Genomic DNA, 24,783 nt, shown 5'->3' with positions numbered 1-24,783 from the left:
ATCATCATCCAACATTTTTAATACTCCCCTTTTCAAGTTTGTAGGATCTACGATTTTGATATGATTCTACCGTTTGGTTCCTGCCTCCCTACCGACCAAAAATGAGATACCGATCCTAACAACCTTGATTGGGAGAGTATTGGTTTGTCTGAATGGAGTTGAATCGTGTGGATCCTCTTTGGTATTGCAAAGTGTCGGATCTCTTCCATGAAGTATAACGAATGTGGATTTGTCTGAATGGAGTTACATTATGTACTGACTAGTCTTATATGCACGCGATGCGTGCGTGATAATATAAGAACTTCACCACCATAATACTTTGAACTTTAAATTGTTTGTTTGTTCTAGTGCAATATTGATAAAGCACATAGAGTGAGAGATTACCAAACACCGGCTTACAATATTGTTTGTTCTGGTGCAATATTTAAGTCTATAGTTTCAATCTATTACCAAATAGTCTAGTACTTTAAGTCTATAGTTCAATGTTATCGCGTGCATAAACCAAATTCTTCCGACTATTTGGTTTAAATTTGATGATTTTTTAAATTCGCTATTTACCTAGTCTTATATGCACGCATAAGTATTAAAAAAAGTGTGTTATTACATCAAATGACACATACTGGCTCCATTATAATTTAATCGTCGGAATATGATTTTTGCGAAATTTTCTACGATAAGTTATTATTTGCTAATTTATATTTTATAAGAATGAGACCCTAACTTTTGGTAGTGGAAAAGGGATGTAATAAACTTTAGTGGCTCAATAACATAAAAGGTAACGTGACAATGAAATTGGGACAGAGGAAGTTATAAGCAAGGAAAATTGTTCACAACATTTGTCTAAAGAAAAATTTGACAAAATCTTTATTAAAAAAAACATCTAAATAATGCAAAAATGTAATTAGCGTGCCCTTACATGACAAAAAGAATCTAAATTGTATTATCAAAGTAAAGAAACTACACATATAATACATAATCTATGTGGATTTTAAGTAGTATTGAACATATATATACACCATTTTACATATATATAACACCATTCAAGAGACAACAAATAAGGCCGATGCTCCAAAAAAGCATCAGCTATATCAGTTCAACAATGACAAATGAATCCGATCCTCGTGCCCTATTTCTGCAGAACTCCTCTGCAGGGGTGTTGGCTCCAGATTACCTCCTGAATTCCCGCAAAAATCTTCTATGCAAAAACAGCCTCAGACTACTAAAATATCCCTTGGTTTATGTAGAAAACTGGTAGCATTAGAAACTCCAGTAACAAATACTTCTTTATTTTCTTCAGATAGAAAACTGGAAGTTGAAGCATCAAGAAATCAAAAGCATTTCAGCAAAGATATTTACAGACAGGTAGCATTAGACACCAAATACTGCACCAAAAATGTTACACTGTAACAATTTGCCTTAACAATTCGCAGGATTAGCGAATTACTGTTAGTGATTCAAGACTTTCAGCAAACATATATTGACATACAACCAGCAGACACTAAAAACTACAACAAAAGTGTTCCACACTTCCACTGTACCAATTAATATGTTTAGGAGTAGTTCGCAGGGGATTATCGAATTAGGTAACAGTATTAGTAACCGAAGACTCTCTCAGCAAGTATATATTTACAGGTAACAGACACTAAAAACTGCACCAATTTCTAATACATACAGAAGTACTGAATCAATAAAACACCTTCAAAATCTTACCTTCAAATTTCTGAGGGTACAATGATGAATATACCCAGAAGTATAATTATGATACTTAACCTTATCAGAACCTGGTTCCTCCATTGTTACCGATGAAACAATTATTGCTTTTCCTTCATGATCTCCTTAAGTAATATGAACCTTCATACACACCTGCAAATATGTCTTGTTTACATTACCAGATTATAAGAAAATCAAAGCATAAAAAAAAAATTATACTCCAATTGAACTCTAATCAAAAAATTCCATCAATAGTTCCTTCAGCTTCTTTCTTAAGCAGTTTGTCACACATGGTCTTGTTTTGTGAATAGAAGAAATTCATCAATTTTTTTTTCAAGATCAAGATTTATAACTGCTTTGATTCCCAATATTTATTTTGCAGAACTACAAACATGCTTTGAACAACTGAACTAATCTAAAGCCAAGTTATATAGCTAGCATATACCAGCAATTTTGTCAAAACAACTGAACTGATCTGATTTGATCAGAAGCAGTAGTACATAAGAAGCAGTTAATCTGTTCAGGACAACTAACCTCGGCACGAAGACAATTGGCATAGAAAGCGAAATCCATATATGCACCTTAGTTGCAGCATCTGCAACTCCAACTACCTGGACATTAAAAAAAATTATCAATTACTTATGAAATCCTAACATGGATACCACTATTAATTTGTAATTAGGTATAAAAACTAATGGGTATACTCTAAGATGGAGATGATAAAAATAGTTGCTTATATCTAAGAATAACAATGCATTCTAACACGCTACCTTTTCGACAATTTTCCATGCCGCCCTACTTCTTTCCCTGGAGCAGTGTACCTCATGAATGTGTTCATGTTCTTTTTTTAAATCTCTGAACATCAAAGTAGTGAAGTAATGGGAAAAAATATCAACTTTTACATATACAAAAAATCAGTAATAAGAGTGCACACCATTTGTACAAATCCCAATTTATATTGATATGAAAATGAGCAAAAAATGATTCATTTGGAAATCCCAGAGGGGGTCAACATCAAGGTCGACGCCAAGATCATCGTCGTTTGTAATAATTAAGTACTTAGTCATATGGTGAAATTGTAAATCTAAAAACTAAAAATCTAAAAGTATTTTCAAACGGTAAATCAAGAACTTACGAAGCTGAGAGTAGAGGAGAAGGATCGAGAAGCCTGCAAAAAAAAAAAACAGGAAAAGCAAATGAAGTACCAACTAATCTAAGTATCCAAATATCGCGAAAACATAGCTGCATAGCAATGATCCGGGGCAGTTGGACCATATATTCCACATTGAACCCATAATAAGGGGTCGAATTCAGCTCAACTAAGAAGAGAAGATAACTTGACGTTTCAGAGAATTTTAGAGTAGGAAGAGTTGTCTATGTTTGCAGCTAATCTTAAGCATTGGTATATTAGAATTTAGTTGTCCCGGGTTCTTTATTATATAAGGAAAAAACTGATAAAACTTGAACGCAGACGATTGCTTTCAGAGACAACAAACCCATTTTCAGCCGGTTATTTTGGTCGGGAAAGTGGAAAATTAATCCCTTAAACTTCTATTATACATGCAATTTACCCTCCCACCTATTGGTTGTAACTAAGTGACTCACAAACTTCAGAGAAGTGTTGCATATAATGTGTACCTACTACTACCTTCCGATTTTGAATCAAACTAAACTCACAAAATAAACCAAAATCAAAATTCATAGCTGATCTATTCGAAATAAATCTATCCAAATCCAACTGTTTTTCATTCAAATCATCACAAACACACAAAATTTCAGTAAAAATTAAACTATTTTTAACATTAATTCGTATTTATAAAGGAGAAAAAGATGAATTCTTACATTTTCTTTGGTTCGAATGTGAATCAGATTGTAACGAATGTGACTTGACATCAGGATCAGGGAACTCTTCCAATAATCATAACTCCAGCGGCAACAACCTATCAATTCAAACAACCAAATTCAAAGAATCAACATACAAATGCAATCAAAATTCAAACACAATGGCATAAAACAACCAAATTCAAAGAATTAACACAAAAATGCAATCAAAATTCAAACACAATGGCATTAAACAACCAAATTCAAAGAATTAACACAAAAATGCAATCAAAATTCAAACACAATGGCATTAAACAACCAAATTCAAAGAATTAACACAAAAATACGCCTCCTCCTCAGTCCTCACTGCACAAATATACGGAGTACTTCGGAAGAGAGAAAGTAGGGTAACAATAACAATGGCTTTACGGTTGTTCGCTTCTAGGGCCGCCTCACGACTTGGGATCTCTGTTCTTCCCATATCATATGCTACTGGTATATTATTTTTTCATTTCCCCCCATATATTAACAAAAAATCCCCGATCATATTTATTTCTTAATATGATTATTCATTGACATGCTTTATAATTTTGTATTATTTTCTCGATTTGTAACTTTTTAATATAAGATTGTATCTGGGTTTTTGTTCAAATGCGATATACTCATATACTTCATCGTTTATGCGTTTTTGTACAAATCAATCGAAATATTTAAGAAATAAGAGAAATTGAATTATTTACCTAAGAGAGAGGGATGTAGCGTGATTCTGAACTCGATGTCTTCCCCATTTCTTCCCCGTATAATAGAGATGATTTCCTGATAATTGGAACCCATCATTCACCAATTAGATCTCGATTATTTATTTTTATTTTGGATTTTTTCGAGCATGTTGATGTTACAGAAGATGAATAAGATCGAAGGAGAGGATCTGATGGAGGAGAGAGAAGAACACGAACGGGAGGGAGGAGAGAGAAGAACACGAACGGGAGAGGAGAGGGTTTGTGTTGCAGGGAGGGAGGGGAGAGAAGAAAACGGGAGGGGAGAGCGAAGGCCGAAGGGTTTGGGTTGCAGTTGAAGTGTGAAGGGTATATTAGACTTTTTGATTGGGGACACGAAAAGTTAATTTACCTATTTTTGGTTCCTGCCTCCCTACCGACCAAAAATGAGATACCGATCCTAACAACCTTGATTGGGAGAGTATTGGTTTGTCTGAATGGAGTTGAATCGTGTGGATCCTCTTTGGTATTGCAAAGTGTCGGATCTCTTCCATGAAGTATAACGAATGTGGATTTGTCTGAATGGAGTTACATTATGTACTGACTAGTCTTATATGCACGCGATGCGTGCGTGATAATATAAGAACTTCACCACCATAATACTTTGAACTTTAAATTGTTTGTTTGTTCTAGTGCAATATTGATAAAGCACATAGAGTGAGAGATTACCAAACACCGGCTTACAATATTGTTTGTTCTGGTGCAATATTTAAGTCTATAGTTTCAATCTATTACCAAATAGTCTAGTACTTTAAGTCTATAGTTCAATGTTATCGCGTGCATAAACCAAATTCTTCCGACTATTTGGTTTAAATTTGATGATTTTTTAAATTCGCTATTTACCTAGTCTTATATGCACGCATAAGTATTAAAAAAAGTGTGTTATTACATCAAATGACACATACTGGCTCCATTATAATTTAATCGTCGGAATATGATTTTTGCGAAATTTTCTACGATAAGTTATTATTTGCTAATTTATATTTTATAAGAATGAGACCCTAACTTTTGGTAGTGGAAAAGGGATGTAATAAACTTTAGTGGCTCAATAACATAAAAGGTAACGTGACAATGAAATTGGGACAGAGGAAGTTATAAGCAAGGAAAATTGTTCACAACATTTGTCTAAAGAAAAATTTGACAAAATCTTTATTAAAAAAAACATCTAAATAATGCAAAAATGTAATTAGCGTGCCCTTACATGACAAAAAGAATCTAAATTGTATTATCAAAGTAAAGAAACTACACATATAATACATAATCTATGTGGATTTTAAGTAGTATTGAACATATATATACACCATTTTACATATATATAACACCATTCAAGAGACAACAAATAAGGCCGATGCTCCAAAAAAGCATCAGCTATATCAGTTCAACAATGACAAATGAATCCGATCCTCGTGCCCTATTTCTGCAGAACTCCTCTGCAGGGGTGTTGGCTCCAGATTACCTCCTGAATTCCCGCAAAAATCTTCTATGCAAAAACAGCCTCAGACTACTAAAATATCCCTTGGTTTATGTAGAAAACTGGTAGCATTAGAAACTCCAGTAACAAATACTTCTTTATTTTCTTCAGATAGAAAACTGGAAGTTGAAGCATCAAGAAATCAAAAGCATTTCAGCAAAGATATTTACAGACAGGTAGCATTAGACACCAAATACTGCACCAAAAATGTTACACTGTAACAATTTGCCTTAACAATTCGCAGGATTAGCGAATTACTGTTAGTGATTCAAGACTTTCAGCAAACATATATTGACATACAACCAGCAGACACTAAAAACTACAACAAAAGTGTTCCACACTTCCACTGTACCAATTAATATGTTTAGGAGTAGTTCGCAGGGGATTATCGAATTAGGTAACAGTATTAGTAACCGAAGACTCTCTCAGCAAGTATATATTTACAGGTAACAGACACTAAAAACTGCACCAATTTCTAATACATACAGAAGTACTGAATCAATAAAACACCTTCAAAATCTTACCTTCAAATTTCTGAGGGTACAATGATGAATATACCCAGAAGTATAATTATGATACTTAACCTTATCAGAACCTGGTTCCTCCATTGTTACCGATGAAACAATTATTGCTTTTCCTTCATGATCTCCTTAAGTAATATGAACCTTCATACACACCTGCAAATATGTCTTGTTTACATTACCAGATTATAAGAAAATCAAAGCATAAAAAAAAAATTATACTCCAATTGAACTCTAATCAAAAAATTCCATCAATAGTTCCTTCAGCTTCTTTCTTAAGCAGTTTGTCACACATGGTCTTGTTTTGTGAATAGAAGAAATTCATCAATTTTTTTTTCAAGATCAAGATTTATAACTGCTTTGATTCCCAATATTTATTTTGCAGAACTACAAACATGCTTTGAACAACTGAACTAATCTAAAGCCAAGTTATATAGCTAGCATATACCAGCAATTTTGTCAAAACAACTGAACTGATCTGATTTGATCAGAAGCAGTAGTACATAAGAAGCAGTTAATCTGTTCAGGACAACTAACCTCGGCACGAAGACAATTGGCATAGAAAGCGAAATCCATATATGCACCTTAGTTGCAGCATCTGCAACTCCAACTACCTGGACATTAAAAAAAATTATCAATTACTTATGAAATCCTAACATGGATACCACTATTAATTTGTAATTAGGTATAAAAACTAATGGGTATACTCTAAGATGGAGATGATAAAAATAGTTGCTTATATCTAAGAATAACAATGCATTCTAACACGCTACCTTTTCGACAATTTTCCATGCCGCCCTACTTCTTTCCCTGGAGCAGTGTACCTCATGAATGTGTTCATGTTCTTTTTTTAAATCTCTGAACATCAAAGTAGTGAAGTAATGGGAAAAAATATCAACTTTTACATATACAAAAAATCAGTAATAAGAGTGCACACCATTTGTACAAATCCCAATTTATATTGATATGAAAATGAGCAAAAAATGATTCATTTGGAAATCCCAGAGGGGGTCAACATCAAGGTCGACGCCAAGATCATCGTCGTTTGTAATAATTAAGTACTTAGTCATATGGTGAAATTGTAAATCTAAAAACTAAAAATCTAAAAGTATTTTCAAACGGTAAATCAAGAACTTACGAAGCTGAGAGTAGAGGAGAAGGATCGAGAAGCCTGCAAAAAAAAAAAACAGGAAAAGCAAATGAAGTACCAACTAATCTAAGTATCCAAATATCGCGAAAACATAGCTGCATAGCAATGATCCGGGGCAGTTGGACCATATATTCCACATTGAACCCATAATAAGGGGTCGAATTCAGCTCAACTAAGAAGAGAAGATAACTTGACGTTTCAGAGAATTTTAGAGTAGGAAGAGTTGTCTATGTTTGCAGCTAATCTTAAGCATTGGTATATTAGAATTTAGTTGTCCCGGGTTCTTTATTATATAAGGAAAAAACTGATAAAACTTGAACGCAGACGATTGCTTTCAGAGACAACAAACCCATTTTCAGCCGGTTATTTTGGTCGGGAAAGTGGAAAATTAATCCCTTAAACTTCTATTATACATGCAATTTACCCTCCCACCTATTGGTTGTAACTAAGTGACTCACAAACTTCAGAGAAGTGTTGCATATAATGTGTACCTACTACTACCTTCCGATTTTGAATCAAACTAAACTCACAAAATAAACCAAAATCAAAATTCATAGCTGATCTATTCGAAATAAATCTATCCAAATCCAACTGTTTTTCATTCAAATCATCACAAACACACAAAATTTCAGTAAAAATTAAACTATTTTTAACATTAATTCGTATTTATAAAGGAGAAAAAGATGAATTCTTACATTTTCTTTGGTTCGAATGTGAATCAGATTGTAACGAATGTGACTTGACATCAGGATCAGGGAACTCTTCCAATAATCATAACTCCAGCGGCAACAACCTATCAATTCAAACAACCAAATTCAAAGAATCAACATACAAATGCAATCAAAATTCAAACACAATGGCATAAAACAACCAAATTCAAAGAATTAACACAAAAATGCAATCAAAATTCAAACACAATGGCATTAAACAACCAAATTCAAAGAATTAACACAAAAATGCAATCAAAATTCAAACACAATGGCATTAAACAACCAAATTCAAAGAATTAACACAAAAATACGCCTCCTCCTCAGTCCTCACTGCACAAATATACGGAGTACTTCGGAAGAGAGAAAGTAGGGTAACAATAACAATGGCTTTACGGTTGTTCGCTTCTAGGGCCGCCTCACGACTTGGGATCTCTGTTCTTCCCATATCATATGCTACTGGTATATTATTTTTTCATTTCCCCCCATATATTAACAAAAAATCCCCGATCATATTTATTTCTTAATATGATTATTCATTGACATGCTTTATAATTTTGTATTATTTTCTCGATTTGTAACTTTTTAATATAAGATTGTATCTGGGTTTTTGTTCAAATGCGATATACTCATATACTTCATCGTTTATGCGTTTTTGTACAAATCAATCGAAATATTTAAGAAATAAGAGAAATTGAATTATTTACCTAAGAGAGAGGGATGTAGCGTGATTCTGAACTCGATGTCTTCCCCATTTCTTCCCCGTATAATAGAGATGATTTCCTGATAATTGGAACCCATCATTCACCAATTAGATCTCGATTATTTATTTTTATTTTGGATTTTTTCGAGCATGTTGATGTTACAGAAGATGAATAAGATCGAAGGAGAGGATCTGATGGAGGAGAGAGAAGAACACGAACGGGAGGGAGGAGAGAGAAGAACACGAACGGGAGAGGAGAGGGTTTGTGTTGCAGGGAGGGAGGGGAGAGAAGAAAACGGGAGGGGAGAGCGAAGGCCGAAGGGTTTGGGTTGCAGTTGAAGTGTGAAGGGTATATTAGACTTTTTGATTGGGGACACGAAAAGTTAATTTACCTATTTTTGGTTCCTGCCTCCCTACCGACCAAAAATGAGATACCGATCCTAACAACCTTGATTGGGAGAGTATTGGTTTGTCTGAATGGAGTTGAATCGTGTGGATCCTCTTTGGTATTGCAAAGTGTCGGATCTCTTCCATGAAGTATAACGAATGTGGATTTGTCTGAATGGAGTTACATTATGTACTGACTAGTCTTATATGCACGCGATGCGTGCGTGATAATATAAGAACTTCACCACCATAATACTTTGAACTTTAAATTGTTTGTTTGTTCTAGTGCAATATTGATAAAGCACATAGAGTGAGAGATTACCAAACACCGGCTTACAATATTGTTTGTTCTGGTGCAATATTTAAGTCTATAGTTTCAATCTATTACCAAATAGTCTAGTACTTTAAGTCTATAGTTCAATGTTATCGCGTGCATAAACCAAATTCTTCCGACTATTTGGTTTAAATTTGATGATTTTTTAAATTCGCTATTTACCTAGTCTTATATGCACGCATAAGTATTAAAAAAAGTGTGTTATTACATCAAATGACACATACTGGCTCCATTATAATTTAATCGTCGGAATATGATTTTTGCGAAATTTTCTACGATAAGTTATTATTTGCTAATTTATATTTTATAAGAATGAGACCCTAACTTTTGGTAGTGGAAAAGGGATGTAATAAACTTTAGTGGCTCAATAACATAAAAGGTAACGTGACAATGAAATTGGGACAGAGGAAGTTATAAGCAAGGAAAATTGTTCACAACATTTGTCTAAAGAAAAATTTGACAAAATCTTTATTAAAAAAAACATCTAAATAATGCAAAAATGTAATTAGCGTGCCCTTACATGACAAAAAGAATCTAAATTGTATTATCAAAGTAAAGAAACTACACATATAATACATAATCTATGTGGATTTTAAGTAGTATTGAACATATATATACACCATTTTACATATATATAACACCATTCAAGAGACAACAAATAAGGCCGATGCTCCAAAAAAGCATCAGCTATATCAGTTCAACAATGACAAATGAATCCGATCCTCGTGCCCTATTTCTGCAGAACTCCTCTGCAGGGGTGTTGGCTCCAGATTACCTCCTGAATTCCCGCAAAAATCTTCTATGCAAAAACAGCCTCAGACTACTAAAATATCCCTTGGTTTATGTAGAAAACTGGTAGCATTAGAAACTCCAGTAACAAATACTTCTTTATTTTCTTCAGATAGAAAACTGGAAGTTGAAGCATCAAGAAATCAAAAGCATTTCAGCAAAGATATTTACAGACAGGTAGCATTAGACACCAAATACTGCACCAAAAATGTTACACTGTAACAATTTGCCTTAACAATTCGCAGGATTAGCGAATTACTGTTAGTGATTCAAGACTTTCAGCAAACATATATTGACATACAACCAGCAGACACTAAAAACTACAACAAAAGTGTTCCACACTTCCACTGTACCAATTAATATGTTTAGGAGTAGTTCGCAGGGGATTATCGAATTAGGTAACAGTATTAGTAACCGAAGACTCTCTCAGCAAGTATATATTTACAGGTAACAGACACTAAAAACTGCACCAATTTCTAATACATACAGAAGTACTGAATCAATAAAACACCTTCAAAATCTTACCTTCAAATTTCTGAGGGTACAATGATGAATATACCCAGAAGTATAATTATGATACTTAACCTTATCAGAACCTGGTTCCTCCATTGTTACCGATGAAACAATTATTGCTTTTCCTTCATGATCTCCTTAAGTAATATGAACCTTCATACACACCTGCAAATATGTCTTGTTTACATTACCAGATTATAAGAAAATCAAAGCATAAAAAAAAAATTATACTCCAATTGAACTCTAATCAAAAAATTCCATCAATAGTTCCTTCAGCTTCTTTCTTAAGCAGTTTGTCACACATGGTCTTGTTTTGTGAATAGAAGAAATTCATCAATTTTTTTTTCAAGATCAAGATTTATAACTGCTTTGATTCCCAATATTTATTTTGCAGAACTACAAACATGCTTTGAACAACTGAACTAATCTAAAGCCAAGTTATATAGCTAGCATATACCAGCAATTTTGTCAAAACAACTGAACTGATCTGATTTGATCAGAAGCAGTAGTACATAAGAAGCAGTTAATCTGTTCAGGACAACTAACCTCGGCACGAAGACAATTGGCATAGAAAGCGAAATCCATATATGCACCTTAGTTGCAGCATCTGCAACTCCAACTACCTGGACATTAAAAAAAATTATCAATTACTTATGAAATCCTAACATGGATACCACTATTAATTTGTAATTAGGTATAAAAACTAATGGGTATACTCTAAGATGGAGATGATAAAAATAGTTGCTTATATCTAAGAATAACAATGCATTCTAACACGCTACCTTTTCGACAATTTTCCATGCCGCCCTACTTCTTTCCCTGGAGCAGTGTACCTCATGAATGTGTTCATGTTCTTTTTTTAAATCTCTGAACATCAAAGTAGTGAAGTAATGGGAAAAAATATCAACTTTTACATATACAAAAAATCAGTAATAAGAGTGCACACCATTTGTACAAATCCCAATTTATATTGATATGAAAATGAGCAAAAAATGATTCATTTGGAAATCCCAGAGGGGGTCAACATCAAGGTCGACGCCAAGATCATCGTCGTTTGTAATAATTAAGTACTTAGTCATATGGTGAAATTGTAAATCTAAAAACTAAAAATCTAAAAGTATTTTCAAACGGTAAATCAAGAACTTACGAAGCTGAGAGTAGAGGAGAAGGATCGAGAAGCCTGCAAAAAAAAACAAACAGGAAAAGCAAATGAAGTACCAACTAATCTAAGTATCCAAATATCGCGAAAACATAGCTGCATAGCAATGATCCGGGGCAGTTGGACCATATATTCCACATTGAACCCATAATAAGGGGTCGAATTCAGCTCAACTAAGAAGAGAAGATAACTTGACGTTTCAGAGAATTTTAGAGTAGGAAGAGTTGTCTATGTTTGCAGCTAATCTTAAGCATTGGTATATTAGAATTTAGTTGTCCCGGGTTCTTTATTATATAAGGAAAAAACTGATAAAACTTGAACGCAGACGATTGCTTTCAGAGACAACAAACCCATTTTCAGCCGGTTATTTTGGTCGGGAAAGTGGAAAATTAATCCCTTAAACTTCTATTATACATGCAATTTACCCTCCCACCTATTGGTTGTAACTAAGTGACTCACAAACTTCAGAGAAGTGTTGCATATAATGTGTACCTACTACTACCTTCCGATTTTGAATCAAACTAAACTCACAAAATAAACCAAAATCAAAATTCATAGCTGATCTATTCGAAATAAATCTATCCAAATCCAACTGTTTTTCATTCAAATCATCACAAACACACAAAATTTCAGTAAAAATTAAACTATTTTTAACATTAATTCGTATTTATAAAGGAGAAAAAGATGAATTCTTACATTTTCTTTGGTTCGAATGTGAATCAGATTGTAACGAATGTGACTTGACATCAGGATCAGGGAACTCTTCCAATAATCATAACTCCAGCGGCAACAACCTATCAATTCAAACAACCAAATTCAAAGAATCAACATACAAATGCAATCAAAATTCAAACACAATGGCATAAAACAACCAAATTCAAAGAATTAACACAAAAATGCAATCAAAATTCAAACACAATGGCATTAAACAACCAAATTCAAAGAATTAACACAAAAATGCAATCAAAATTCAAACACAATGGCATTAAACAACCAAATTCAAAGAATTAACACAAAAATACGCCTCCTCCTCAGTCCTCACTGCACAAATATACGGAGTACTTCGGAAGAGAGAAAGTAGGGTAACAATAACAATGGCTTTACGGTTGTTCGCTTCTAGGGCCGCCTCACGACTTGGGATCTCTGTTCTTCCCATATCATATGCTACTGGTATATTATTTTTTCATTTCCCCCCATATATTAACAAAAAATCCCCGATCATATTTATTTCTTAATATGATTATTCATTGACATGCTTTATAATTTTGTATTATTTTCTCGATTTGTAACTTTTTAATATAAGATTGTATCTGGGTTTTTGTTCAAATGCGATATACTCATATACTTCATCGTTTATGCGTTTTTGTACAAATCAATCGAAATATTTAAGAAATAAGAGAAATTGAATTATTTACCTAAGAGAGAGGGATGTAGCGTGATTCTGAACTCGATGTCTTCCCCATTTCTTCCCCGTATAATAGAGATGATTTCCTGATAATTGGAACCCATCATTCACCAATTAGATCTCGATTATTTATTTTTATTTTGGATTTTTTCGAGCATGTTGATGTTACAGAAGATGAATAAGATCGAAGGAGAGGATCTGATGGAGGAGAGAGAAGAACACGAACGGGAGGGAGGAGAGAGAAGAACACGAACGGGAGAGGAGAGGGTTTGTGTTGCAGGGAGGGAGGGGAGAGAAGAAAACGGGAGGGGAGAGCGAAGGCCGAAGGGTTTGGGTTGCAGTTGAAGTGTGAAGGGTATATTAGACTTTTTGATTGGGGACACGAAAAGTTAATTTACCTATTTTTGGTTCCTGCCTCCCTACCGACCAAAAATGAGATACCGATCCTAACAACCTTGATTGGGAGAGTATTGGTTTGTCTGAATGGAGTTGAATCGTGTGGATCCTCTTTGGTATTGCAAAGTGTCGGATCTCTTCCATGAAGTATAACGAATGTGGATTTGTCTGAATGGAGTTACATTATGTACTGACTAGTCTTATATGCACGCGATGCGTGCGTGATAATATAAGAACTTCACCACCATAATACTTTGAACTTTAAATTGTTTGTTTGTTCTAGTGCAATATTGATAAAGCACATAGAGTGAGAGATTACCAAACACCGGCTTACAATATTGTTTGTTCTGGTGCAATATTTAAGTCTATAGTTTCAATCTATTACCAAATAGTCTAGTACTTTAAGTCTATAGTTCAATGTTATCGCGTGCATAAACCAAATTCTTCCGACTATTTGGTTTAAATTTGATGATTTTTTAAATTCGCTATTTACCTAGTCTTATATGCACGCATAAGTATTAAAAAAAGTGTGTTATTACATCAAATGACACATACTGGCTCCATTATAATTTAATCGTCGGAATATGATTTTTGCGAAATTTTCTACGATAAGTTATTATTTGCTAATTTATATTTTATAAGAATGAGACCCTAACTTTTGGTAGTGGAAAAGGGATGTAATAAACTTTAGTGGCTCAATAACATAAAAGGTAACGTGACAATGAAATTGGGACAGAGGAAGTTATAAGCAAGGAAAATTGTTCACAACATTTGTCTAAAGAAAAATTTGACAAAATCTTTATTAAAAAAAACATCTAAATAATGCAAAAATGTAATTAGCGTGCCCTTACATGACAAAAAGAATCTAAATTGTATTATCAAAGTAAAGAAACTACACATATAATACATAATCTATGTGGATTTTAAGTAGTATTGAACATATATATACACCATTTTACATATATATAACACCATTCAAGAGACAACAAATAAGGCCGATGCTCCAAAAAAGCATCAGCTATATCAGTTCAACAATGACAAATGAATCCGATCCTCGTGCCCTATTTCTGCAGAACTCCTCTGCAGGGGTGTTGGCTCCAGATTACCTCCTGAATTCCCGCAAAAATCTTCTATGCAAAAACAGCCTCAGACTACTAAAATATCCCTTGGTTTATGTAGAAAACTGGTAGCATTAGAAACTCCAGTAACAAATACTTCTTTATTTTCTTCAGATAGAAAACTGGAAGTTGAAGCATCAAGAAATCAAAAGCATTTCAGCAAAGATATTTACAGACAGGTAGCATTAGACACCAAATACTGCACCAAAAATGTTACACTGTAACAATTTGCCTTAACAATTCGCAGGATTAGCGAATTACTGTTAGTGATTCAAGACTTTCAGCAAACATATATTGACATACAACCAGCAGACACTAAAAACTACAACAAAAGTGTTCCACACTTCCACTGTACCAATTAATATGTTTAGGAGTAGTTCGCAGGGGATTATCGAATTAGGTAACAGTATTAGTAACCGAAGACTCTCTCAGCAAGTATATATTTACAGGTAACAGACACTAAAAACTGCACCAATTTCTAATACATACAGAAGTACTGAATCAATAAAACACCTTCAAAATCTTACCTTCAAATTTCTGAGGGTACAATGATGAATATACCCAGAAGTATAATTATGATACTTAACCTTATCAGAACCTGGTTCCTCCATTGTTACCGATGAAACAATTATTGCTTTTCCTTCATGATCTCCTTAAGTAATATGAACCTTCATACACACCTGCAAATATGTCTTGTTTACATTACCAGATTATAAGAAAATCAAAGCATAAAAAAAAAATTATACTCCAATTGAACTCTAATCAAAAAATTCCATCAATAGTTCCTTCAGCTTCTTTCTTAAGCAGTTTGTCACACATGGTCTTGTTTTGTGAATAGAAGAAATTCATCAATTTTTTTTTCAAGATCAAGATTTATAACTGCTTTGATTCCCAATATTTATTTTGCAGAACTACAAACATGCTTTGAACAACTGAACTAATCTAAAGCCAAGTTATATAGCTAGCATATACCAGCAATTTTGTCAAAACAACTGAACTGATCTGATTTGATCAGAAGCAGTAGTACATAAGAAGCAGTTAATCTGTTCAGGACAACTAACCTCGGCACGAAGACAATTGGCATAGAAAGCGAAATCCATATATGCACCTTAGTTGCAGCATCTGCAACTCCAACTACCTGGACATTAAAAAAAATTATCAATTACTTATGAAATCCTAACATGGATACCACTATTAATTTGTAATTAGGTATAAAAACTAATGGGTATACTCTAAGATGGAGATGATAAAAATAGTTGCTTATATCTAAGAATAACAATGCATTCTAACACGCTACCTTTTCGACAATTTTCCATGCCGCCCTACTTCTTTCCCTGGAGCAGTGTACCTCATGAATGTGTTCATGTTCTTTTTTTAAATCTCTGAACATCAAAGTAGTGAAGTAATGGGAAAAAATATCAACTTTTACATATACAAAAAATCAGTAATAAGAGTGCACACCATTTGTACAAATCCCAATTTATATTGATATGAAAATGAGCAAAAAATGATTCATTTGGAAATCCCAGAGGGGGTCAACATCAAGGTCGACGCCAAGATCATCGTCGTTTGTAATAATTAAGTACTTAGTCATATGGTGAAATTGTAAATCTAAAAACTAAAAATCTAAAAGTATTTTCAAACGGTAAATCAAGAACTTACGAAGCTGAGAGTAGAGGAGAAGGATCGAGAAGCCTGCAAAAAAAAAAAACAGGAAAAGCAAATGAAGTACCAACTAATCTAAGTATCCAAATATCGCGAAAACATAGCTGCATAGCAATGATCCGGGGCAGTTGGACCATATATTCCACATTGAACCCATAATAAGGGGTCGAATTCAGCTCAACTAAGAAGAGAAGATAACTTGACGTTTCAGAGAATTTTAGAGTAGGAAGAGTTGTCTATGTTTGCAGCTAATCTTAAGCATTGGTATATTAGAATTTAGTTGTCCCGGGTTCTTTATTATATAAGGAAAAAACTGATAAAACTTGAACGCAGACGATTGCTTTCAGAGACAACAAACCCATTTTCAGCCGGTTATTTTGGTCGGGAAAGTGGAAAATTAATCCCTTAAACTTCTATTATACATGCAATTTACCCTCCCACCTATTGGTTGTAACTAAGTGACTCACAAACTTCAGAGAAGTGTTGCATATAATGTGTACCTACTACTACCTTCCGATTTTGAATCAAACTAAACTCACAAAATAAACCAAAATTAAAATTCATAGCTGATCTATTCGAAATAAATCTATCCAAATCCAACTGTTTTTCATTCAAATCATCACAAACACACAAAATTTCAGTAAAAATTAAACTATTTTTAACATTAATTCGTATTTATAAAGGAGAAAAAGATGAATTCTTACATTTTCTTTGGTTCGAATGTGAATCAGATTGTAACGAATGTGACTTGACATCAGGATCAGGGAACTCTTCCAATAATCATAACTCCAGCGGCAACAACCTATCAATTCAAACAACCAAATTCAAAGAATCAACATACAAATGCAATCAAAATTCAAACACAATGGCATAAAACAACCAAATTCAAAGAATTAACACAAAAATGCAATCAAAATTCAAACACAATGGCATTAAACAACCAAATTCAAAGAATTAACACAAAAATGCAATCAAAATTCAAACACAATGGCATTAAACAACCAAATTCAAAGAATTAACACAAAAATACGCCTCCTCCTCAGTCCTCACTGCACAAATATACGGAGTACTTCGGAAGAGAGAAAGTAGGGTAACAATAACAATGGCTTTACGGTTGTTCGCTTCTAGGGCCGCCTCACGACTTGGGATCTCTGTTCTTCCCATATCATATGCTACTGGTATATTATTTTTTCATTTCCCCCCATATATTAACAAAAAATCCCCGATCATATTTATTTCTTAATATGATTATTCATTGACATGCTTTATAATTTTGTATTATTTTCTCGATTTGTAACTTTTTAATATAAGATTGTATCTGGGTTTTTGTTCAAATGCGATATACTCATATACTTCATCGTTTATGCGTTTTTGTACAAATCAATCGAAATATTTAAGAAATAAGAGAAATTGAATTATTTACCTAAGAGAGAGGGATGTAGCGTGATTCTGAACTCGATGTCTTCCCCATTTCTTCCCCGTATAATAGAGATGATTTCCTGATAATTGGAACCCATCATTCACCAATTAGATCTCGATTATTTATTTTTATTTTGGATTTTTTCGAGCATGTTGATGTTACAGAAGATGAATAAGATCGAAGGAGAGGATCTGATGGAGGAGAGAGAAGAACACGAACGGGAGGGAGGAGAGAGAAGAACACGAACGGGAGAGGAGAGGGTTTGTGTTGCAGGGAGGGAGGGGAGAGAAGAAAACGGGAAGGGAGAGCGAAGGCCGAAGGGTTTGGGTTGCAATTGAAGTGTGAAGGGTATATTAGACTTTTTGATTGGGGACACGAAAAGTTAATTTACCTATTTAACCTCAGCTCTTGGCTTATATAATAGAGATAAACACAACAAGTTAATATTTCCTCCGCTTCTAAATTATGTACTTAAATTATGTACTTGTATTATGTACTGATAAATAAACACAACAATTTAGCAACAAAAATAAATAAATTAGTCTCAATTTATATTTTTAAATTATCAAGCCTTCTCTGATATCCAGTCAAAAGCCCACTGCCTGGGGTTGAGGCATTTGAATATATGATATCCACCCTTTTCGGACCATAAATTAAATCTCGCTTTATAATTTGGGTTAGCCCACTAAGTTTCTAGCCTATGTTAATTCATGTTCATCTTCTTTGGGCTATTATAAACAGGGTCCACCTAAAAAATTGCAAAATCTCTCACGCCACTGAACTAAGGGAATGCAGCTAAGCAGGTCACTTTCTTGTCACTTTCTTCTAACTCTAGGCAGCAAGTTAACAATACCACGTGATTGAGGGGTTCAATGTTTCTTCGTTTTGGGGTTTTGGGGTTTTCCAAAGCTAACATGCTCTAATGCATTGAAGCCGAATAATTAAATTTAGGCATAATTCTATTCACCTTATTTTATTACAAATTTTACTTCCTATGTTTTTTTGCATCATTTTTCTTTTGTTGAAGTTACATATTAGTTGCACCATTTTCTTTTCTGATATGTTTTAAACATGGAATATTGTTTGAATCATCGTGTGTTGCGACCCCTCAATAAAACGGGGGAGTGGAGAGGAAACATCAGACCTGATCAGAAGGCGGGTCAAGCCGGGTTCGGGCCGGACCGAGAGCATAAAAATCTACCCATTATGCCGGGACGGTCCAAATTTTGGGCCGATTTTTGTGCCCAAACCCTCTATTCTGGGCCAAAAATAGGGGGCTTTTCGGGCCATTTTCGGGCCGGCCAAATTTATAACTAAAGTTGTTGTTTTACGTTGTCCAAATCCCTCAATTTTTTTAAAAAAGTTCGGGGCGGGCCCGAAACCCAGGTCAAAAAATTCTACCCAAAACCCAGTAATTTTCGGGTCGGGCGGTTGATCAGCTCTAGGAAACATTAACATATTTTGAATGTGGGTAGAGCATTACAGTTTCAAGGAAATTTGCCTAAGAAAATTTTGGGGAGAATGTGTTCTTGCCGCATGCTATTTGATTAATCGTACACCTACACCGCTTCTTGCCAATATGCCACCATATGATATGTTATTTGGTAAACCTCCATCATATGTGCCTATTTGTGTTTTTGGTTGTTTGTGCTACGCGTATAATCAACGAAGTAATTGTGACAAGTTTAAGTCGAGAAGTCAAAAATATGTGTTTCAGGGTTATCCATTTGGGCAAAAAAGGGTGGCAATTGTATGACTTAGAGACGCATGAATTTTTTGTTTCTCGTGATGCGAAATTCCATGAAAAGGTGTTTCCGTATGCGAATGCGTCAAGTGATTCGTTGTTGTCTCATAAGTGTCTAATTGGTATGGACGAAGGTGTGCGTGGAGGTGACGATGAGATTGATTATTGGCACTTGGGGGTGCGTGAGTGTAATGTGGTTGAAGAGTAAATGGGTACGGTGTGTATGGAGGTGAATGAAACGCATCAGGGATTGAGTGGCAGCGAGGGATTGATGTCGAGATAACGAGGGATGCCTCGTATAGGCAGCGAGGGATAGCTATCGAGACAACGAGGGATGCCTCTATGGGCAGCGAGGGATGGCCAACGAGCCAACGAGGAATGCCCTGTATGAGCAGCGAGGGATGGACAACTAGAGAACAAGGGATGGCACATGTGAGCAGCGAGGGATGTCTGTCGAGCTAACAAGGGTGCAACACTGTGAGCAGCGAGGGATGAACATCGAGGGAGTAAGGGATGGCTCGTCTGTGCGTGAGCGTGAGCGTGGGCGGAAGCACACTGCAACGAGTGAGGGAGTGCAAGAGAGAGCGAGTGGGAAACATGTAGGCTCATCGAGTACTGCGGGAACAAGTGCGAATGAGCAATATGTGGAGGATGCGGTGTTAAGAAGAGGGAAGAGTGGGAAATTTTATCGACCAAGTTGCGAGATTATGAGATGCATACAATACGGAAAAATATAGTATTTATGAAGTCTCACCTACGACCTCATCTTCTTCAAGCACTCCTTATCCTCATATATTTTGTTAATTTACAAGAGTTTTTGCCCAAACACATAAACTTATTGCAGCATTGCAGGAAGAAAATGCACTTAAAACATTTAAACAAATTGTGCAACATGAGGGTTGGCGACAAGCAATGGATGTTGAGATTGACGCTATTGAGGAACAGAGCACCTGGACATTAGAAAGAAGGCACTTGGAAGCAATGGGTGTAAACTGAGAAGTGTGACGAAGATGAGAATGTTTTGCGTCTAAAGGCAAGGTTAGTATGTATGGGAAATCATCAGGAGGAGGGTTGGATTACAATGAAAAATTTGCTCCTGTGGAAAAAGTGGCAACCGTTCGTACTTTCTTAGAAGTTGCATCTATTAAGAATTGAGAGGTTCACCAGATGGATGTTCATAATGCATTCTTACATGAAGATTTAGAGGAAGAGATTTATATGAATATTCCTCCTGGATTTCAGAAAAATTATTCTGATAAAGTGTGCAGAATGAGAAAGTCGTTGTACGGCTTGAAGCAAGCTCCCGGATGTTGTTTTGAGAAATTGTCTACGACCCTAATGTCCTATTGGTTAGACAATCGTAATCTGATTATAAAGCAGAGTTTCATACCTGACGATAAGCAAAATCTTTTGATTATACCCATTTAATTAACATAAGATTTTGTTTAAAAATTGGCGGCGAAACTGTCAAGAAGTTCTATATAAGTAAAATGCAGTTACATCCCATAGTCAAATCAATATTGTGTAAATTTAAAATAACAACATTACAAAGTATAAATTATTTTACAAGTAATATTGATTATGACTATAATAATTTAACATATTAAATTACGAATATTGTAAGTTTTATTTAAATCTCAATTTTTAAGAATCAGATAAGGTTAGATCAAATCCATTTAGACCATATCAGAAAAATAAATTCAGATCATATCAGATTAAGATAAATAATGTGAATTTAAATGACGTCTAAAGAAAATTAACTTTTAGGGGCCGTTTGGTTCATCAGGGGTAAAGGGAATGGAATCAACAAAGGGTAAGGAAAGGAATGAAAAGCAAATCCCTTAGATTTTAAGAGTTGTTTGTTTGAACATATCCAAGAGAAACCTTAAAAATTCCACCACCAGTCCACCACCCTCACTACTATAATCCGACGATTCCACCACCAGTCTACCGTCCTCACGACTCTCGAACCCCGAACCCCGACTCCCTCTGCGACTCCCTCCCCCGAACCCCGACTCCCTCCGCGACTCCCTCCCCCGAAGCCCCACTCCCCCTCTCTCCCCGACCCGTCGACCTCCAGGGTGGTGAACTGAAATCGGCGATCTACAACTGAAATTCGTCGAGGGTGGTGAACTGAAACCCGCCGATCTACAATTGAACTCGTCGAGGGTGGTGAATTGAAACTCGCCGATCTACATCTAAAACAAAAATGGCCGGCGATCGTCGACCAAATCTAACTCAAAAACCGTCGAGCAACCTTCGGCAACGGTCGGAAACCGTCGACTGTCGGGCAACCGTCAACAACCATCAACCGTCGACCTCGGTCAACCTTCGACAAGGGTTGGTCATGGTGGATGTGGTGGTGCTTTGATGACTCAGGAAAGGGAATGTCAATACCTAGGGGGGTGGGAAATCAATATAGAGGGATTTGAGGGAATCAAGGGGGTCAAGGGAATGATTGAAATAGCATTACAAACAACAACAAAGGGAATTAATCATTCTGATTCCCATTCCCTTTTCTGAATACCCCAACCAAACGGCCCCTTATTTATGAACAAGAGACTAATTAGTTGGAGTACTCATTATTAATTTATTGTTGTAGAAGAAATAATGAAGTATTCTTAATCATTCATTAATTTGTTATTGTAAATGTAACCCACTTGCTAACTGCTAAGACGTGCTACCGTCCTACTGGCCACCTATCGGCATATTCCACCTCCCCTTCTTCTAATCTATCTCTTTCACACAATCGTCGGCATCCTCACCTATATTCTGTGAATCCCTGAAAATCCTGCCCTCAAGAATGTAGGCAAAAAAATCCCCAAATTAATAAAAATTCTAAATCTAAACAAAAAAACCCAGATTTTTTTCTTCCTTTTCAGTCGATTCGAAGATATTTCAACTTGGTAATTGATTCATTTGAGTGGGGGAAGAAGAAATCATGGTAACCCTAAATCAAAATCAAAGGTATTTCTTCTCATCTTCTTTCCTAATCTTCAATTTCCTAACCCTAATTGCAAAACCAATTTCATCATTCTCACTCCAAGGCTTCAATGGCGATCAAAATCCCAACTTTAATTCCGATTTTACCCTTTTAGGGGATGCCCAGATCGCCAATGAAGGTAATTTCGTCAATCTTACTTCCCCTTCATCTGGGCCCACCAGTTCTGGGCAAATCGTTTACAAGAAACCCTTTAAATTTGTTGATTCGAAATCTTCAAAACCTATTATTTCATTTTCTAGTGATTTTACATTCACAATTACCCCTGGTAATGGAGATGGCATTGCATTTGTGATTTTCCCTGGGGGTGGGGAAGATGAACTTTCCCAGGTTTTTGATCGAGGGTATTTTGGGGTTTCTGATAATATTGACCGCAAATTTGTTGCTGTTGAGTATGATACTCGGAAAGATGATAATGTAGGTGATTTGAATGGTAATCATGTTGGTGTAGATGTGGGTAGTTTTGTATCTTCTGATAATACTGATGTTTCTTCAATTGGTTTACTGTTGAATGGTGGAGTACCTTTGAAATCTTGGATTGATTATGAAGCTAGTTCAAAGAGATTGGAGATCAGATTGGGTGAATCGGAAAGCGAAAGACCAATTCAGCCATTGATTTCTTTTCCTATCGATTTGTCGAAAATGTGGGGAGATAAGGAGATTTTGGTAGGGATTAGCTCATCCAGTGTGGATTCAAGGCAAGTGAGTAGTTTGTCTTCATGGAGTTTTAGAGTGAGGAGTATTCCTAGGTCATTACATTCGGAACCATTGAATCCTGAAGAGGCTCATCTAGGTGAACAACAGCCAATTCAAAGGAAAAAGAGTAGTTTTCTGACTGTTCTTGGTGCGTTGATTTTTGCGACGGGTTGTGGCACATTAGTGGCGTTTGTTGCATTGTTTGTCTGGGTGGTGTTATTCGGTAGGCATTCAAATGTGGTGCCTGAATTACCTATGACTCCTATGGATTTCAAATATGAGAAGGTAAACGTGACGGTGGACAATGCTTTTGATGATTCCACGAATTAAATGCATTTTCCCCTTGTAATCCTAATCCCAATCCCAATCCCAATCCCTTGTATGTTTGGTGTGTGATCGGGTATGATCCTTGTAAATTTTGCACCGTAGTAGTTTTTGTTGTGATAGTAAGGCGAAGAACACTGATAATGTAGTACTCCGTAGCATGTTATAGTGAATGAAGTCCATTCTTTCATAAAACTCCTGATTTTGATACGATATTGGCATTTACATTCTTTGCACATTGTTTGTAATGCTATATTATCTTGTTGCTTGATTGTGGGTCTAGAATTGGAGATTGATTACAAAGAAGGAACATTCTCAGCCTTATTTAGACGAGTTCACGGTGTTGGATATTGTTATCAGCTGAGTGGGTGTGGCTGAATTTTACACCTTAGATTTTGTAGAAGCAATCACAGTTCTGACCTCAATTGCTTTGGATTACACATTCATGACCTTACAAAAACTATTGCCACTATTGGTATCTCTGATACCCATTGTCAGCATCTACTCTCTAATATAGTTGGAATAAGATAACTAGAGATTTGTTGTTTGTGCTGATGGCTTGTCTTACCTCATGTAATAGCATTTTCACGATTGTCACAATTAAATTGATAGCTAGTATGTGCACACAAGGGGAATGTTACATCCTTGCATTCTCAGTCTCCCACGGATTAGAGTACACGTCGCAAGAAAGATTGCCATGTATATACTTTTTATCATAGGATATGAGATCACTTTTTACTTTTTTGTATGGTTGGTAATCTGATGGGAGGAAGTCTTTAGTGGCTTGTATCCATATGGACACAAGTAGCTTGTAATTGGTACCCGCTAATTTGGTATTGTTACTAAGACTAGTATGGTATTGGTATACTAATACATTGCTAAGAAGTACCAATACAAATTATTTGTGTTATTGGTACTGACATATGCTGTGTTGGTACTAAAAATAGTTGTTTTTAGGTCACTTGTATCCATA

The 24,783-nt window shown here is 35.3% G+C and overlaps 1 protein-coding gene and 4 long non-coding RNA genes across 5 annotated transcripts; 1 reads left to right on the top strand and 4 right to left on the bottom strand.

Annotated features, from left to right (window-relative positions):
• Positions 1 to 911: 911 nt before the first annotated feature.
• Positions 912 to 3,653, bottom strand: LOC130466127 (uncharacterized). The gene is made up of 5 exons (XR_008926146.1): positions 3,553 to 3,653; positions 2,846 to 2,878; positions 2,481 to 2,565; positions 2,245 to 2,321; positions 912 to 1,863 (listed from the first exon to the last, which is right to left on the bottom strand). It is a non-coding gene; the product is annotated as an uncharacterized lncRNA (long non-coding RNA).
• Positions 3,654 to 5,503: 1,850 nt separating this feature from the next.
• LOC130466126 (uncharacterized) lies at positions 5,504 to 8,245 on the bottom strand. Its single transcript, XR_008926145.1, has 5 exons — positions 8,145 to 8,245; positions 7,438 to 7,470; positions 7,073 to 7,157; positions 6,837 to 6,913; positions 5,504 to 6,455 (listed from the first exon to the last, which is right to left on the bottom strand). It is a non-coding gene; the product is annotated as an uncharacterized lncRNA (long non-coding RNA).
• Positions 8,246 to 10,095: 1,850 nt separating this feature from the next.
• On the bottom strand, positions 10,096 to 12,838 carry LOC130466125 (uncharacterized). Its single transcript, XR_008926144.1, has 5 exons — positions 12,738 to 12,838; positions 12,030 to 12,062; positions 11,665 to 11,749; positions 11,429 to 11,505; positions 10,096 to 11,047 (listed from the first exon to the last, which is right to left on the bottom strand). It is a non-coding gene; the product is annotated as an uncharacterized lncRNA (long non-coding RNA).
• A 1,850-nt stretch (positions 12,839 to 14,688) lies between these two features.
• LOC130466124 (uncharacterized) lies at positions 14,689 to 17,430 on the bottom strand. The gene is made up of 5 exons (XR_008926143.1): positions 17,330 to 17,430; positions 16,623 to 16,655; positions 16,258 to 16,342; positions 16,022 to 16,098; positions 14,689 to 15,640 (listed from the first exon to the last, which is right to left on the bottom strand). It is a non-coding gene; the product is annotated as an uncharacterized lncRNA (long non-coding RNA).
• Positions 17,431 to 22,445: 5,015 nt separating this feature from the next.
• On the top strand, positions 22,446 to 24,046 carry LOC110785515 (L-type lectin-domain containing receptor kinase VIII.2). The gene has a single exon (XM_021989971.2). It carries the CDS (start codon positions 22,731 to 22,733, stop codon positions 23,814 to 23,816), a length of 1,086 nt encoding a protein of 361 aa, XP_021845663.2. The 5' UTR covers positions 22,446 to 22,730; the 3' UTR covers positions 23,817 to 24,046.
• The last annotated feature ends 737 nt before the right edge of the window (positions 24,047 to 24,783 follow it).

The sequence above is a fragment of the Spinacia oleracea genome, chromosome 1 (genome assembly GCF_020520425.1).
Source record: "Spinacia oleracea cultivar Varoflay chromosome 1, BTI_SOV_V1, whole genome shotgun sequence".
NCBI classification, from domain to species: domain Eukaryota; kingdom Viridiplantae; phylum Streptophyta; class Magnoliopsida; order Caryophyllales; family Amaranthaceae; genus Spinacia; species Spinacia oleracea.
The sequence above is the reverse complement of the archived record's forward strand: the minus strand, read 5'-3'. Positions and strand labels throughout refer to the sequence as shown.